Source organism: Azolla caroliniana, unplaced genomic scaffold (genome assembly GCF_043228905.1).
Source record: "Azolla caroliniana isolate FFs.n. ecotype wild unplaced genomic scaffold, voAzoCaro1.0.p SCAF_641, whole genome shotgun sequence".
In the NCBI taxonomy this organism is placed as follows: Eukaryota; Viridiplantae; Streptophyta; class Polypodiopsida; order Salviniales; family Salviniaceae; genus Azolla; species Azolla caroliniana.
The window spans coordinates 1-18,065 of NW_028231076.1; the positions used below are offsets into that span (position 1 = coordinate 1).

Here is an 18,065-nt window from a genome sequence, read left to right on the forward strand (position 1 = left end):
TTGAAGAGTATTTAAGATATAAGGGATTAGGGAGAGCGACACTACGGGATCGAGGAAAGACATTGGCAGTAGGAATAGTAACAAAAATAATTGGATATGGATAAAAATTTTGTCAATTTTTCTAGCAATGCCATTTGTAACGAGAACTAGGTTAATGTTAAAGAGCTCTCCTCATTTACATAAGTTATTAATCTTTCTCCATTTGAATTAGATGTTGGATGCCATAATTTAAATGAAATGTTGATTGTGTCTATAATTACCTGTAAATGTGGCTTTGGTTATTATAATAAAGAGTAATGGTTCTCTACCATGGACCATCTCTAAGGTACGACAACCATGGTGCACTTTTTATAGATACTTACATTTATATATATGATATCTATTGATAAAAAGTTTGCGATAAGTTTGTCGAATCGTCAAACTGTTATATGTGGATTGGTAGGTTTGAAAAAATGATTAACAGTTGTTTTTATTTGCTTTCAATGGTATGGGAGTTGTTTAGGAGATTGTTATCGATTTACAAAATATCAAGAAAGAATTGATTGTGTTGGATTTTGTAGCTTTTGGCGAGGGGAATTTATTTGTTCGGAGGTCCATGTGTGAAATTTTATGTTTGGAATACGACGTGGCATAAAATCTGTTTGTTAGAATAAAAAACCTACGTGATAATAATATTAATGACGTAGTTGCCCAATTAAATCACATAGACATTCTATCTTATCCTTGGATTTGTGAATGTGTTCCTGAACTTCAGTCAATGAAAGGGTCACAAAGACATTCTTATTCTAGTCATGAGCATGGAAAGGTGCGAAATACGATGAATGTGAAACATGCTAAACCCTGAGACTAGCCATCAATCTTGTTATTCTGGTACGCAGCACCATTTTGAACCATTTGCAAACATAAAACACACATTTTTAACCCTGAAACCCACAAATATCTTGGCTTCCTGTCCTAACCGCGTATCAATCCCTCAACCCTATATGCGTAACAAACCCTAACCTTAAACCCTGACAAACCGCCGAAACGAATTGAACCATGGTTTAGCATGCAGAGAAGAGAATCACAGAAAGACCATATCTCCCTTGCTTTCATGGTGGGCTTTGACTTAATCAGGAGGAAAAAGAAGAGGAAGAAAAAAGCATGAGAGTTTTTTGTTCTGTCTTCCGTCAAAACCTGAACTCTCTCAGAAAGAGGTATGCTCATGTCTCATCCCTAGAAGAGGCACTTGGGAGAATCTTAAATGGCTCCGAAGAGGATATTCTTTCGTATTCTCTTCTATGTACAGCAACAAATCACATTCCTTCCTTGTGTTTGCTCAAATGTTTCTTCTCTCTTGTAGTCATCGCAGGTTTTGATCATCATGTGGAGCTTTGCGATAATGTGATTGAAATCTATGCAAGATTTGCCTGTTTTGAAGATGCTTGTGCCGTATTCCATGGAATCGTACATAAGAATGTAACATCCTGGAATGCCATTATTGCAATATGTATTAACCATGGCCACATACTTGATGTATTCTTGTTTTTCACACGAATGATTGAAAGAGGAGATGTTAAGCCTAACAAAATAACATTTATAAAGTTGCTAGCTGCAGCCTCACAGAATGCTTGTTTGATAGATTCAATGTTACTTCATTCTTTTATCGTGGAGCAAGATTTGGACTCAGATTTATTTGTGGGAAATGCATTGTTGAATTTGTATAATAAGTGTGGGAGTTTGACTGATACCGAGAGAGTGTTTTTATTGATGTCTGTTCGAGATGTTGTCTCATGGACAACTATGATCAATGCACATGATGATGATGGTAAGAGAGCTTTTCAGACATTCCGAGAAATGCAATCTAGTGGTGTGAAACCAAATTTGATCACTTTCATTAGTCTGCTTAATGTTTTCAAGGGTCCTGCTTCATTGGCTAAAGGCAAAGAGGTTCATGCATTAATACAAAGCAATGGTTTGGAATCTGATCGGGTTATAGGGAATTCACTTATAAGTATGTATGGGCGGTGTGGTTGTGTGGAGGAAGCAATGAGTGTATTTAACAAGATGCATGAACATGATGTGGTTTCGTGGAACGCAATAGTTTCAGCATATGCACAACAAGGATATGGTAAGGATGCCATTGAAATGTTCAAGCGAGCATATAGCAAAGGTCTGAAGCCTAACAAAATAACTTTTGTTAGTGTTCTTGATGCCTATTCTAAGGAAAAGGCAGCAGATGAAGGCCGGTTGATACATGGTATGATTGTGGAAAATGCAATCAAATTGGATATCGTGATTGAGACTGCCCTCCTCAATATGTATGGGAAATGTGGGAGTGTGATAGATGCAAAATGCATCTTTGAAAAGATGTTGGAGAAGAATGTGGTTTCATGGACAGCGATAATATCTTCATTTTCTCAGCATGGGTATCCTAGAGAGGCATTGGAGGTATTTGGTAAAATGATGATGTCGAAAGTAAGGCCGAACGAAGTAACGTATATCGCAGCCTTAGATGCTTGCACAGACCCAACATTTCAAAAGAAAGGAAGATTAATCCATTTCTCCATAGTTTGCTGTGAAGTGTCATTAGACACCATCATTGTGGGAAACACTCTTCTCAGTATGTACAACAATTGTGGCCAACTCGAAGATTCTATTGTATTATTTAAGAAATTGCGTGAGCCAGATGTAATTGCATGGACGGCTATGATCGGAGCATATACACAACATAATTATGGAAAAGATGCATTACTTTGCTTTGCAAAGATGTTAGAGTGTAGAGTTACACCTAATGCTATCACCTTTATAAGTGTTCTGGATGCATGTGCAGCCTTATCGGCTTTAGCTGATGGGAAGCTTGTACATTACTTTATCGTCCAGATGGGAATATTTTTAGACAGAGACATAGGAACTGCAATAGTCAACATGTATGGAAAATGTGGGAGCTTGAGAGAAGCATATATGATATTTCTTAGTGTTATTGATAAAGATATCGTCTTTTGGAATGTGATGCTGGCTGCATATGCGCAACAGGGATATGGCAAACAAGCTCTCCAGCTTTATCGTTCAATGGAGGCAGAGAAATTGATCCCAAACGCTTTCACCTTCGTTAGTCTTATCAATGCATGTAGCCATGCTGGTCTAGTTGAGTTAGGTCATCATTACTTTGAGTCTATGGAAGCAAAGTATCAGATTTGTCCTAGTATTGAGCACTATATTTGCATGGTTGATCTTCTTGGACGTGCTGGGCAGCTGGAGGCAGCAGAGAAATTTATCAAAGAGATGTCTATTCCACCAACTGGGATGGTGTGGATGAGCTACTTGAGTTCTTGCAAACTGCATAATGACCTTGAAAAGGGGAAATTAGCAGCCGAAAAACTTAGGAAAATAGAACCAAAGAATTTAGGTGCATATGTTGTTCTGTCAAACATCCATGCTGCAACAAGGAAACAAAGTTTCTCTACTGAAGGTGGAAAGGAGATGTGGTTTGAGGAAGAACTTAATGGCGAAAACTTAAAAATCAAAATTGTCAGTAGTGACATGCTTTAGAAAGAAAAGAGGCTCTGGCATTGATAGATATTGTTGATGGAACTAGAAAGTTTGGCAAGATCAATTTGAAGAGTCCCTTGATGTTGAAGTCTTTTTATTTTTAACAAATTATAAACTCAAGTCAGTCACATGAGATCTAGGCGCGAAGAGATGCTGTCAAATTTGGTCTTTCTCATGACAGTCAAGCTTGGTTGTTCTAGAAGAGACATGAAAGCCTTCCCACAACGGTTCTCTGGTTCTCTGTTGCACCTCGGACGTGGTCTGGCTGGTTCTCAAGGTAAATGACATGTTCACACCTATATGTATGTCTGACCGAGCAGACATAAATATAGGTAACTTCCAAAAAAGGGACAACACCTATATAGGAATGTATGTATATTTAAGAGAAATTGCAAGTGCATTTTCAAAATGATTGAAATCAACATTGGAGCTCCCACCCAATCACTTCAAAATCCAAGCTTAAATGGCATAAACTATATTTTTAGGTTATACATTAGCTTAACCTATCTAATATGGTCGGGTACAAAGCTTACTGTCCCTTACAATATCGACTATAATAGCGTCTATCTAATTAGTTTTTGCAGTTAAAGTAAAATGCCGGAACTGGTGTTAACTAAGCGTAGGAAAATAGCCCTGACATGTTAAAACCTTAAACCTCTAAGTGATTCAATGATGAAGATAACGTCTGAAACATATGGTTTAGAAATTTCAATAAAGACAGGCCTACTTCCGTAAATTCAATAAAGACAGGCCAGGCCTGCTTCGTGAGGTTGCCATTTCCGTCCATGCTTTCTTCTTCTTCCTCCTGCTCCTCCATCGAGATGATGACGATGAAGCTTTCTCCTTCTCCTTCTTCTTCTCCTCTCGAGAACACCCTCCTTCCACAGTCTGCTCGATTAGGATTTCCTTCTGCCTTATCTAATCACCTCCCCCTCCGCTCTCCTTCTTCTCTCTCTGACGTATCTCGACCTTCTAATGTGCAGCAGAGATCTCGTTCAGTGTCAAGCCAGAATGTAAGAAGTCCGAAGAATCCTACGTTGGTTGTACGCTCAGCATTTTCCATCTTCCCAAATCTCTTTACTCCCAACAAGAAGACGAAAGACAGAGAAGCTCTCAAAGTCAAGCTTTTGGAAGCCATTTCTCCTTTGGACCGTGGTGCTTCTGCTTCTTCTGATGAAATCTCTCGCGTAGAAGAGGTAAAAAAAATTCTTTAATTCTTAACTACCAACACAGTTCATTACTATCCATGCCTTTGGATGCGGAGAAAAATTTCCATATTTTTAACATTTTGAAGGAAAACAAATGGTTGAAAGAAAGAAATAAAACAAAGGTTTTCATCCATTGTTTCACCTATTTGAAGGAAAGGCACGGTTGAGAAAAATACACCAAACGGTCTTTTCTCAGGCGTTTCTGTTAACATTTTGAAGAAAACAACACATGAATGACAAAAAGACATCAGCCACTATGTTCTGTTAGTATCTTCAAATAAAGATAGTTGGAAACAATGTTAAGGCTAGGTTTTATGCAACCGCTCTTTACTACGCTCTAAATGTGGAAAAGGTTTTGTTTCTTTTTTGCATTTTGAAGGAAAGAATGGTTGAAAAATGTTTCTACTGTTTAACAAGTTTATATGCAAATCAGAGGTAACCTTTTCTCTCTTAACAATCAAACACCATTAGCAGGCAAAGTTTGTTCGTTGCATTAGCATTATGAAAGAAAAACATGAATGGAGGCAATTCTAAGATTAAGGTTTTATCAAGGAAAACATTGTTGAAAATATTTTTAGCAACATTTTGGCATGTTGAAAACAATAATAAGCCTCGTTTAGGCTGCTAGCAATTGTCTAGCTTCTGCTTTTAGTTTTTTTTCGCACTCGAACTGTTGTGATGAACCGGTGCATATGGCCAGAGAACCAACCTTTGGTTCGAAATTGATTCAGCCGTCCCTTACGTCATGTTCATGCCTTGCATTCCAATGATCACTGCGCTTCACTTGGCTCCAGAGAGCAAGAAGGCCCAGATAGAACAACAATCTCAGTGACAAAATTTACCTCGCTAGACGGTTTTCTGCATTGGCAGATAAAACTCGATATTTATGTTCTTTATGTCAGTGAACAATTGGATTTAAAGTTTTATTACCTTCTAGTTTAAATAGAAGGAAGCTCATGGCATCAATTTATTAGTTCAAGCTTGATTTGGGTTGCATAATTCATTCTAACAACTCAAACACGTTTGCAGCTTGCACAGAACCTAGAAACTCTTAATCTTGTAAAAGAGACAGTCAAATCTCCTCTCATTAATGGGAAATGGGAGCTTCTTTACACAACCTCAGAGTCTGTTCTGAAAAAGCAGGTGAACAGTCTGTAAACTTAAAGCAAATGGTCGTTGCCTCTTCTCGATACATTTGTAAGCTTTCTTTGAGTCTGTGGTAAGCTATCTTTGAGTCTTCGATAAGCTATCTTTGATTCTTTGATAAGCGATATTAAACTGCTTTGACTCTTTGATAAGCTACCTTGACTCTTTGATAAGCTATATTGAGTTTTTGTCTTATGTGGACGATACAGAGGCCAAAACTTTTGAGGCCCAGTGGACCGATCTTCCAAGCTATCAATAATGATACTTTAAGAGCACAGAATATTGAGACATGGCCATTCTTCAACCAGGTATTCTAATCACTTGCATTTTATTGCTATCTTGAACATTGTCCACTTGTGTTTATGCACATTCAAATGATATGCATTTCCATTTGATATAGGTTACTGCAAATTTGAACCCCTTAACTGGCAGGAGAGTGGCTGTGAAATTCGATGTTTTCAAGATTGCTGGACTGGTAACACATTTTCTTGATTTATACTACCTGAGCGATTAAATAGGGAAGAATAACAGAGATGGTGCATAAACTTCTACTCATTTTTATTGGATTTCAGTGTGCAGTGACAACTAAATAAACTCATTTCAATATGATCATGATACAATAGAACGTGGGAAGAAACAAAATAACATGCATTACAAAGTAACTTGTGAGACTGTTACCATTCTCTCTCTCTCTCTCTCTATCAAACCATTGCCTCTTCAAACAAGGCTTTGGCCCTCATGTGCAAGGTCATAGAATACAAAGACCAATGGGGTTTGGAACTCTTCACAAAAGAAATCCAGAGACCTAGAGAGAAGGTGTTGAAGGACAGCAATACAATCATGACTTTCTTTAGCTCCAGCACTCCTGCATGTGCAATGAATCAGTCAAGGACTACACAATTGACATCTTGACCAAAACACTCAAAAGGGGTTACAAATAGATCTGGCAATAACAATGTGCCATGCTGTAGGCCACAAGTATTTGGACCACCACAACGTCATGTTGTGTTTATGTTGAGTAAGAGGCAATCCACAACAAAATTCATGGATACACTTGGCCATTTCCTGTCTAGAAAGCAAAAAGGTTGCTACAATCCAGGATAACGAACTCTGTCATAGTTACAGGTCTTACAAGGCACATAGTCTAGCACATCCTAGTCCATACATGAACTCCAGTAGTAGAGCTTAAACAAATCTGTAGTTTTCCTTGTCATGCTCTCTTCAAAAAACATATATTCTTCATACTCCCAGAGAATGAAACTGTCATATATCTGTTTATGTGTATATTATGTATCTAATCGATGCATTTGAAGCTATATGAGTGTTTTCTTTGCAGATAAGTATCAAGGCTCCTGAACGTGCACGAGGGGAATTAGAAATAACTTACTTGGATGAAGAATTGAGGTATCTTTTGAACTAAATATTCTTTCTTCAAGAAAATAACATAAATAATTACAATGTAGATGCTGTCACATAGTTAGGATTTTATCATTCTCGTGGAGCTCAAATATGACCTATGACCATAGGGAGACATACAAAAGTTAATGTGCATTTGTATTTCCATACGTTCTCATGTGTCATATTCCCAACGTTTTGTTTTGTACATAAAGCAAAACGTTGGGAATATGATACATGTAAAGCAAAACATTAGAGGAGAGAGAGAGAGAGCACTGACAGATGCAATAGCACAGTTAGTAAGATTGTCCATCAGAGAGCAGGTCACCCAATTAACCCCTATATTCTGCAGTGGCTACTAGTAAATTAGGGGAAAATATAGGTTAAAGATGTCTGAAGAATTGAGCTTTGAACACAAGCACTTGTGTTCGTAGTTCAATTGCTTACCAGTAGGGTAAGTTTATTATAGAGAGAGAGAGAGAGAGAGAGAGAGGATGCTTACTAATTACAAGGGTAAATTTAATTATTACTTGCAGAATTTCAAGGGGAGACAAGGGCAATCTCTTTATATTGAAGATGATCGATCCCCTATATAGAGTGCCTACATAGGCAAATCCTATCATCTGTATTTTTATTTCTTGTAGACAGTTTCAATAATAAATTCCCTCAAATTACCATGTTAAAGCTGGTGTCAGAAGTATCTTAAGAAGTATAATCTCAAGACTTCCTTCTGGCATCCGGTTGGTTTACTTTGTATGTGATGTTGTGGCTATGCAAGGAATTGTTTTCAATAACCACTTCAAATTATTATAGCTAGTGAAACTTGTCACCTGTTACCTGACTATTGATAGGTATTGTTCTCATTTGAATTTTGTTTTAGCTTGCGAAACTTGTCACCTGTTACCCGACTATAGATATGTTTTGTTCTCATTTGAATTTTGTTTTATCTCTGTAAAAGTCAAGTTTTATCAGGATTGTTCAAATTCAACTTGTGATCCAATTCATATGTTTTGTTTCCATTGAATTTATATTTTTATCTCAGTATGAAGCAAGTTTATGTTTTGTTTTCATTTCTTTTGTTTTATCTCTGTACAAGTCAAGTTTTACTAAGATGCTTCAAAGTCAACTTGTATCCATGGTTAGGAATCCAACTATGATACGTCTAATCCATGTTAAGATCTGTGACATGGATGTGATGTAATGACTTCTTCATATCCATCTTATGGAAGCTTAGATGAATCCTATTGGTTTATTAGCGAGTTGAGTTGCTTGATTGCTGAATCAAGTGGCATAATCCAAGTGGTACTAGTTAATGATTCATCATCCAAACCCTTTTATATCATGTCTCTATCTCCAATTTTGTAATTTTATCACCTACATTTGAATTTTCCTTGTACCAAACAGACATTCCAAGACTCTAGGTTCCATGTGGCTTTATGTGGAGACGTTTGCACTTGGTCAATTCCTATGAATGATTTGCCAGAAATTTGGTATTGATCTAATTTTCAGGTTTGTCAAACCAAAAGAAGACATTCAAAGACTTTAGGTTCCATGTGGCTTTGCATGAACTCAATCACAGTTGGTCAATTCCTATGAATGATTTTGCCAAAACTTTAATATCGATCTAATATTGAGGTTGACAAACAGGAGGCATACATGAATCTAATCTAAAACAAAGAAAACCAGAAGGCATACATGGAGGACTTCTAACGGTGGTTGCGAAGATACAAACATCAGTAGTTACAAAATTTTACATAATAGATAAGCTATTGTACAAATCAGGCCTTACCGCACTATGTACACACAACTCTTCCTAGCTATCAATAAGGTATGGTAGTTAGTATCTGTAATCAATTACATATCCAAAACATGATCATTTATTGACAACAAAGCTAGTCATAATCTCGAAGAAACCTCTCCATTGAGAGAGATTTCATTTTCTGTTGCTCTCCACTTATGCTGGAGACAGTAGTGCTCTCTATTCGGAGGTTTTTGACCGGTACTAATGACGGATCCTCAGCCCAATCATCATTACTTTCATCCTCTTCTTTAAAGACAGGATGCAAATAAGAATCTTTCAAGTAGTACTTTAGGTTAAGATTAGGTTCAGTTGCTCTCTCCAAGGTGTCCTTTGCCATCGCCTCCTACAAACATACCAAAATGGTTTTCAAATACCATAAGCATATAAATGGCATTGATAAAATAAGAAACAATATAATGCCAAGATTATTTGACTAAACTAGAATAGCATATAGATACCAACACCCCACAATCGGTAGAATACCCAAGTCAAAATTAGATTATGGAGCCCAAGTGATGTTTTCCCCATTCCACAACAATTGGATCATTAGCTACATGACATTCATATGCTACATTAATCATTAGCAACATAGCATTCACATGCTACGTTAATCATCATCCTAGCTACATTGCCAAGTAAACCCACCTCAATCATCAATGACATGTCATAGCACAATAGAGCACATAATTCCAAATATACTTAGAGAAAAGCAGGGAATTGTTCACATCCATATGCCAGTAAATTCACCCAAATCGTCAATCATAGATACCAGGAAAATAAGAGAATATGAATACTCACTTCCAATGGGTACTTCCGAAATGCGGGTTCAAATCGACTCTTGCAATACATATGAAATGCAATTGTTAAGACCGGCAACAAAAGTAAAATTGGTGTAGAGTTTGTAGCTTCCTTTGTCGCTAATATGCCTATCATAGATATTTGTTGCACAATCAGGCATGCCATAATACGGGTGTGTAGATGTGGCCAAAAGGCACCTGCACTCTCGTAATTTTGCTCATATACATTTATAATCTGAAAAATATTGGGCGAAGACAACTTCAAAATATGATCTTATGGATCTTTCCATATACATTGCGTTAACATTTTAATAACCCAAACCTTATAAATAGACAATTTGTTTTGACATTATATTAGCCCAAAGGTTCAACACTAATTTAACATTAATCTACAAGTAACGAATTTTAATAGCATCTCTATGATCATCATAATTTCAAGTCAGAATTTGGGTAGAACGATAAATATCCACATTTTTATTTTTTAAAGATCAATTATATTTTTGACACCTCTCAATTCGGAAATATTTGCTCCCTCAGAAAGCGTAGTAAAATAAAAATTCTAACCCGTGTTTGGAAGAGTCACAAGTGTCATTGTATCATCGGCCTCCATGGTCGAATCATCTGAGTAGGGCTGAAAGACGGTAGCTTACACCTCTGGCTAGACGCCAGCAGTACGAGCCCCAAGGAAGAGAGTAGGACAATAGCATATTCTCAGTGACATGGGCTTTGTAACAATAGGAATTGGTTCTTCAACAAACATGGATATTAACAGAGCCATATATTGCAAAAGATCTTCCGTGGTTTGATAAGTACAGACATTTCCTTTCTAAGGGTTGCTCTATATACAATAGAGCCCCTACTCTTTTTTGGATCAACTAGGATGAATGACTAGATTATTTACAACGTTTACTATCTTTCCATTCGCATCTATAGCATTACAAGGAATGAGTGGGCTCACCTCAGAATCAGAATCATTAGTAGTCCCTTGAATATCCTGTTCCCCTTGGTCAGAACCGAATTTAAAGAGTTTCCTACCACATATGGCTTGAACAACCCAAAAAGTATTTAGATTTTACGCAATAGATAATTCACTGAGAGTGGTCTCTCAGTGATGGCTCAGTCCCCTCTGGGAAGGAGCCCTCTCCGCCTTTTATCTAAGCTATGGAAGAAGAGGTTGAAGCCAATCCCAGGGAACAGTGACCCTGGACAATGAAGCCGATAAAATCCAAGTAGATTTATATGGGTACAGAAAAGATAGATTCTCTACCGAATATCTCCTGCCCATTCTGTGGGTCCCACAGGATCACTTAGTGGTACTGATGTATTATGAAAATTGATTAGAGTATTGACTGTGTCAAACTTTAATTTGATCTCTTTCCATACTTTGGACACAGCAGTTCCTGTGGGACTCCACTTGCTAGCCTCACATATAATCTTGTTACTTTCATGAGCAAGATTGCGAACTTCGTTACAGGCTTGCACACAAGCCTCCAAATCCTCTCTGGTAGCTACAGGGACGTTTCTCCAAAGATGGCCTAGGGTTCTTCCACCCAATTTTAATACATGAAAGTCCCCAAAAATCTCATTTACAGTGGGCATGTGCCATATCAGCTAATATTGTATTATGATTAGCTGAAATCTTTGCAGGATTTCTTTTAAATAAATCTATACTATGTATTACAATTTGCTGGAAAAATTCTGGAAGGAAAATAACAATACTCTCGTGGTAATTAGAAAGGCTGATAAACTCAAGTTTCTTTGGGATAAATACTGACAAAATTCTGAAATTGCCTAGCCCATCCAAATTTTAGTTGAAATTAGAATGGCCGATAAACTTGAGTTTCTTTTAGGATGTATCACAATTATCTAATATAAAGATATTTAAGTGAGAAACATAGGACAAACATTATTACCTGATTCCGGTAGACCAAATAAGCAAATGCAAAGTAGATAATAATAAATGGAAGAAGAATCGGAGCTATTTCGGCATACACAATGCCAAACAAGAAGTAAAGCTCTATTTTAGGAATTGATTGATTCAAACAAATACTGCCTGGGTCCATGGCTTTATCTCTATCCTTATCTGTTTTCACAAAGAAAGCATTCCATAGATGGAAGACAATGAGGGGTCTTAACCGAAGTATTTCGGCTGCAATGCCCGCCCATCCATCAATCATTATATATGTCACAAAAAACAATGCCTTCTGTGCAACAGAATCGCCAATTAAATTGGGAATCCTGCATTTTTATTTAGATAGGATAAATCAGAATGGTGTTTCAATTTCTAATTTTTTGGAAAGTTCATAAACAAAATATATTTTCTACCATAAAATAAAATGTGTCATTGAGGAAAGTGTACATAAACTCAAAACAATGGAAATGTTAGGAAAGACGCACAAATTTTCAAGAAAAGAGAAGAGAAACATATGAGGAAAATTATGATAGCTAACTAATGTGAAAGACCCTAAAACAAGGTCCCTTTTAAGATCATCAATTGCTGTTATCGTTGATAAAAATGCTTATTCTATTCTAAAAAAGGAGTATTTTTCATTGCGAGGATTTGTAGTTTGAATCATATCATATCATTGCTTTTTTTATAGACAAGATATTAAATACTGGTCATAAAGCAAATCAGGCCAATAAAAAAGTTCTCAGCCATTCCCCAATAGTGAATATTTGCTGATAAGAGGCTATCAAAATGATCCTAAAAAGCTTTCGTACTTTCTTATGGAAGAGAAATCAAGATATTAAATACTGGTCATAAAGCAAATCAGGCCAATAAAAAAGTTCTCAGCCATTCCCCAATAGTGAATATTTGCTGATAAGAGGCTATCAAAATGATCCTAAAAAGCTTTCGTACTTTCTTATGGAAGAGAAATCAAGATATTAAATACTGGTCATAAAGCAAATCAGGCCAATAAAAAAGTTCTCAGCCATTCCCCAATAGTGAATATTTGCTGATAAGAGGCTATCAAAATGATCCTAAAAAGCTTTCGTACTTTCTTATGGAAGAGAAATCAAGATATTAAATACTGGTCATAAAGCAAATCAGGCCAATAAAAAAGTTCTCAGCCATTCCCCAATAGTGAATATTTGCTGATAAGAGGCTATCAAAATGATCCTAAAAAGCTTTCGTACTTTCTTATGGAAGAGAAATCAATGACCTGAACTTGCTTCACAGAACTACACATGTTTCACACTGCCACAACTAGAGTATATATTCCAAAAGTTCATTTATCCAAGAATAATATGGGCATAAATGTACCTACCCATCAGACAAAAATATTAATATAAAAAACTATATTATATAGTAAAAACAGATTTTTAAGATTTCCATACTCTGATGGTGGTTCATTGAGGAAATGGTGGAGCTGTTCAGATGCTGTTCCAGTAAAAATACTGCCAAAAAACACTGCAACAACCAGAAAGATGAAGTACTTTGCTGCAGACCTTCTTTCCAATGATGACAGTGATGTATACCCCTCAATTTTAGCCATAAACATCAAAGCCATTGGGAGAACTAGAAGAAATATCTTCAATGCCAATCCAGGAAGAAAGCCTTGAAGAAAAGAGCTGATGAAACGCCTGAAAATAGAGTTGAGAGAAATTTTTCAAGATCAAAATAAATAAACTATCCCAGCTGAAACCAAATTTAGGTTATATGTAGGCATAATTTGCAACTCAATGAAAAATAGCAATTTTATTTTATTACTCTTACAAATTCAGCACTGGTTTCAAGATTGGAAATGTCTTTGACAACCCATTTAGGTTTGCCAAACTATTGACAAAACTGATGGGTATCATGAAGAACAATAGCAAGAAAAAGAAAACCATTGAAACAAGCAGCTTCCGGATAGTGATTTCCACAAAAGGGATGGCAAGGTTACGCCAATACACATCTCGTGGTTCAGGTGCCCATTCTGTTAACCAAACAGTAGGATTCTTTGTTTGTTGAGTTTGAGCAGCAACAGCAGCCCCCCATCTTCCTTTGAATGATACAAATGCAACCGGAAGCAATGCCTTCGGGTCATCTAAAATTCGAGCACGCTCTTTCTTTATCTGTTTGCAGACACATTTTAAAGCACTCAGCCATCTTGAAATAAGTAACGATGCTGTAGTTACAGGTTATCACAGACAGGAGCAATATTATGAGTAACTTGCCTCTTCTGTGATTTTCTCAATTTCTTTTGTGTAGTGATTTATAGCATCTACTTTCTCTCCCCATAATCCAAGGAAACCTTTCTAAAAAACACAAAAAAAATGCGTTTAAAAAATGTTTTGATATTATTTCTACAATGATGATGTTACATTCAGCAAATATGAATGTTTTTTTTACCTTCAGAGTTGGAAGAGTTTCTGGATGTTTTAGATACTTTATCTGATAATAGTCCATCCAGTTTTGTAACTTTTCCTTCTTTTTTACAAGCTTTGCAAGCTGATTGGCATTACAAACAATCTGCACGAGCAATAAAGAGAAGACTTTAAATTCACAACTATGCTGTAAAGAATATAAATTATGGCAAGAATGAGTGTTCTGATTACTGGTTCTAATATCACACTAAATAGTGAGAAAGGTCTAAATAATATCCTATTTATCCATTGATTCTTCTGTAAGAGAGTCCAGCTGGGTATTTAAGGGCGGGCTACTGATTCTTGAGACTATTACCAGACATCTAGAACTTTTCCAACATTATTGATTTAAATTAGAATTATCAATTTATATACTTTCCAAGCCAAAAAACTTCATGGAATTAGCATAGTATCCAAAAACCATCATTTGTATTGGACAAGCAAAAACCAGAATAGTCCACAGCTTAAAATGACATAGAAAATAGAAGTACACATGATTTTTAACATGCTATTCTATAAGAGAGCCCAGCTGCGTATTTATGGTTGCTTCTAGACTATTACCAGCACTCTTTACCAGACATCTGGTTGGGGATCTAGTGAAATATTAATGATTTAAATTTAGAATTATAAAATGTATATATTTTTCATCCCAAAAAACTTTTATGAGATTAGTGTGGTATCCAAAAGCCATCATTTACATCAGACAACTAAAAAACAGAATAGACCACAGTTTAACATGAACTGGAAAATAGAAGTACACATGATTTTTAAGATACTAAAAGTTCCAATTATTTTGATGTCACGGCCAACAGGTTATTAAAGAATATCCCTCAGAATAAACTATGACTTGCAATTTCAAGAAACAGATGACACTGCTTTAGCTAATACCTAGAACTTCCAGCAGTGTTAGCCACTGGTTTATATCATATAATCATGCAAACATTTCATATACGCATTTTTTTAGAAGTTATGCTGCAATTTTATCATTTCAGTAATCCTTACGAAGTTGCATGTGGTCCTTCCCAAGAATACGCCTATCATTTTAAATAAATTGCACAAGTAGAGACCTGATGTGATAAGTAGTAGTCTGGGTGGTTAACCCTGAAAAAATGCTCAACATGGAGGCTGATAGACACATCAGGATCTTCTGGGATATTCTTTACTAATACCTGCAAAATACACATGACTTGCATTGATCAGATCATTTTCTACAAGAATACGCATATATCAATGCATAGATCAAAATGTCAACATGATTGCATACCGTAAATTGGTCAACTCTTCGACGAGGTTCAGCATTAAACTGTAACCTCATCAACATCACCTTTTGATACTCTCTATATAGCACTCCACATATCCAGGCAGTAAATACATATGAGAGACATACATGTGTCCACAACCTTCGAAACATATCTAACAGTAAGAAATGGTTTATCGGAACATCAATGGTAAATGAATCTAAAGTTCAATGAAAACATTCAGAAAAACACCTGTTAGAATGATCTGTCACATTGCTGATAGATAGCTTGTCAATGTCATTGTAGAGCAATTTGTTTGGATTGTTGAGATTGTTGCTCGTTCCATTAACAGGAAAAAAGATAACAGCCCCAATTATAAATAATGGAGTAAATAATTTCAGCCTATAAAGGAGAACAGGATTGTCAATTTAGCTGAGGATGCAAGGATATGATCTCCTGTTCTTTTCATGTTGTAATTATATCACGAGAGGAATGCCACGATGATGTGAATAAGAATAGAAAGAAAAGAAAACACACAAGTACTTATCCTAGAAAGTCATGGGAGTTAAGTTTCATCGTTAACAGCGTCACCTGCAATTTTCCAAGACACTAAATATTTTAACAATTACCCCCTACTTTTGAAGCTAGAGATATAGCTATAACTTTATTGCAAATATAGTGTGCAGAATTGAATACAATTAAACTTTCACATTTATCCTCTGTTGTTACGAATTAGTGCAACATAAGAACAAGTCTATTAGAAGGGGTATTCTTTCTTGATTATGTGGGTATCTTGCACATATATCCTGTCAAGTGTATTTCGATGCTCATTCCTATGGTATAATGTATTTACTTTTATCAATGTTATCTTTTCAGAAGAAACTCAGGATTTATTTGATCATGTTCAATTTCTTCAGAGTTTCTCAAGGTACACCCCACAAAATTCAAACATGTCAAAGACAATGTTTGCAATTGAAACATAACAAAGAAAAGAATCAGAATAGACTGAAAATTTCCAACATTCTCTTTCAGCTAGATTGTTTTTCCTAACTTTTTTCTCAACAGTTTCAACCATAATTTGATTATAATGTCAGAGTCTTAAAAGTGGGTAATGAAGACTTCATTGGCATTTTAACATAATTCTTGAGCTTCTGTTTAGTGGCAGAATCGGTCTGGTTCTACCAACTTACTCAATGTTTCTATTCACCTTATGCTAATTGTCTTCCCTCAGGTTGAAACCTCTTTAGTTAAGTTATAAGTGGTGCCTTACTTTAGTTTGTTAAGTATATCCTTTTAAAGGGGAATCATAATATCATGTTCACTCCTTATGTAGGGGGAAAAGTGTCAAAGTCAATGACAATGTTGTAAAGACAATTTTTTAGGCACAGATAGTTATCGCACACAAGTTCTCTTTCAGTTACCTTATTCAGATAGACTTGTTTCGTTTTTCTGTTCCAATGTTCTCCACAAATTTCAAGCATTGGTTCTACAATGGAAAAAGAAAACAGCCAGAATGGTATGTGCCTACTCACCCGAGGAGATAGATCCGTAGATAAATAACGGAGTCCAATCCAGCATGTTCAATAAGTTCTTGCTCTGGCATTTTGAGAGCTTCTTTGGTCCAATCCAAGAAATGCAAATAAACTCTCCAATCCAAGTTCACCATAGACGAGATGGTCCTTCTTCTTCCTCTTCTTCGTACTTCTTCACCTTCTCTCACTCCCTTTATGTACCATTTAGGGTAATATACCCTGTCATTTATGGGTTGCAGCTTTAGAATTGCAAAAGCCAACAAAAATATCAATGCTGAGCTTATGTTGATTGCTGCAGAAACAGCTAGGTCTGATAGTGTAGTCATAACCACACAATAATGTAAAGAAAGAAACACAATCTTAGAAGAATAAGAAGAAACGAATCACCGTAGCCATCAAGAGTTTTTCAAGAAGAAGAAGGGAAAAGACAGAAAATTTAAAGATGCAGGAAACTAGAGACAGATTTCTAGACTAAACACAATACTTAAGGTGGACCCAAGTCAATAATTTGATCTAGGAGCATTATCAACAATCAACCCATCCCTTCGGATTAGCGGAAAAATATACGTGAAGGAATCTGGATGTTCTATTTCTGATGGAGCTTGCAAAATATGTTTTCTTCTATACCACCAAGGTGAACTTAGGTCAAGATATTTGATCAAGGAACACGATTAGCAGTCGCCCATCATCACTTGGATTAGAGAGGAAATATGTGAGAAAAGCTTGGCAAGTGAAGAACCATGATGCGCTGTTTCTGATGAAGAATGCTAATCATGTTTTCTTCAATGTAATCAAGGATGCTAATGAAGATATATGTATGTATGTATATATATATCCACGCATGCTTTTTTGGGTTCAGAACAAAAAATATAACACACTATGTACATACTTAAGTACATGGCTCTATTTTTAGTTAAAATATTTATTTTGTGTCTTCTTTTCCTGCTCTTTTATTTATTCATATTATTAGCCTTCTTCTTCTTCTTGAACCTGTTGTATTTATTCATAGTATTAGCCTTCTTCTGGAACCTGTGAATTGTGAGAAATACATTACATATGTGTACATA

At 36.1% G+C, this 18,065-nt stretch overlaps 3 protein-coding genes and 1 long non-coding RNA gene across 6 annotated transcripts; 2 read left to right on the forward strand and 2 right to left on the reverse strand.

Annotated features, from left to right (window-relative positions):
* Window positions 1-851: 851 nt before the first annotated feature.
* Window positions 852-3,531, forward strand: LOC147847805 (pentatricopeptide repeat-containing protein At2g33680-like). Its single transcript, XM_087338814.1, has one exon. The coding sequence runs from the start codon at window positions 1,144-1,146 to the stop codon at window positions 3,529-3,531; it is 2,388 nt and encodes a 795-aa protein (XP_087194940.1). The 5' UTR covers window positions 852-1,143.
* Window positions 3,532-4,273: 742 nt separating this feature from the next.
* On the forward strand, window positions 4,274-8,096 carry LOC147847806 (putative plastid-lipid-associated protein 4, chloroplastic). Its single transcript, XM_087338815.1, has 6 exons — window positions 4,274-4,727; window positions 5,769-5,882; window positions 6,095-6,193; window positions 6,286-6,360; window positions 7,222-7,289; window positions 7,817-8,096. Exons 1-6 carry the CDS (start codon window positions 4,317-4,319, stop codon window positions 7,887-7,889), a joined length of 840 nt encoding a protein of 279 aa, XP_087194941.1. The 5' UTR covers window positions 4,274-4,316; the 3' UTR covers window positions 7,890-8,096.
* LOC147847807 (uncharacterized) lies at window positions 7,988-8,280 on the reverse strand. The gene is made up of 2 exons (XR_015532245.1): window positions 8,178-8,280; window positions 7,988-8,110 (listed from the first exon to the last, which is right to left on the reverse strand). It is a non-coding gene; the product is annotated as an uncharacterized LOC147847807 (long non-coding RNA).
* A 677-nt stretch (window positions 8,281-8,957) lies between these two features.
* Window positions 8,958-17,825, reverse strand: LOC147847808 (hyperosmolality-gated Ca2+ permeable channel 1.2-like). 3 transcript variants are annotated; one of them, XM_087338811.1, is made up of 11 exons: window positions 16,999-17,825; window positions 15,719-15,868; window positions 15,493-15,628; window positions 15,296-15,397; window positions 14,215-14,334; window positions 14,040-14,120; window positions 13,597-13,937; window positions 13,218-13,463; window positions 11,792-12,116; window positions 9,880-10,113; window positions 8,958-9,424 (listed from the first exon to the last, which is right to left on the reverse strand). In XM_087338811.1, the coding sequence occupies exons 1-11, from the start codon at window positions 17,322-17,324 to the stop codon at window positions 9,173-9,175; spliced, it is 2,313 nt and encodes a 770-aa protein (XP_087194937.1). In that variant the 5' UTR covers window positions 17,325-17,825; the 3' UTR covers window positions 8,958-9,172. The 3 variants fall into 3 exon arrangements, with proteins under 3 accessions (XP_087194937.1, XP_087194939.1, XP_087194938.1); XM_087338813.1 differs by lacking the exon at window positions 16,999-17,825 and adding an exon at window positions 16,004-16,021; XM_087338812.1 differs by lacking the exon at window positions 8,958-9,424 and having other exon boundaries at window positions 9,897-10,076.
* Between the last annotated feature and the right edge of the window lie 240 nt (window positions 17,826-18,065).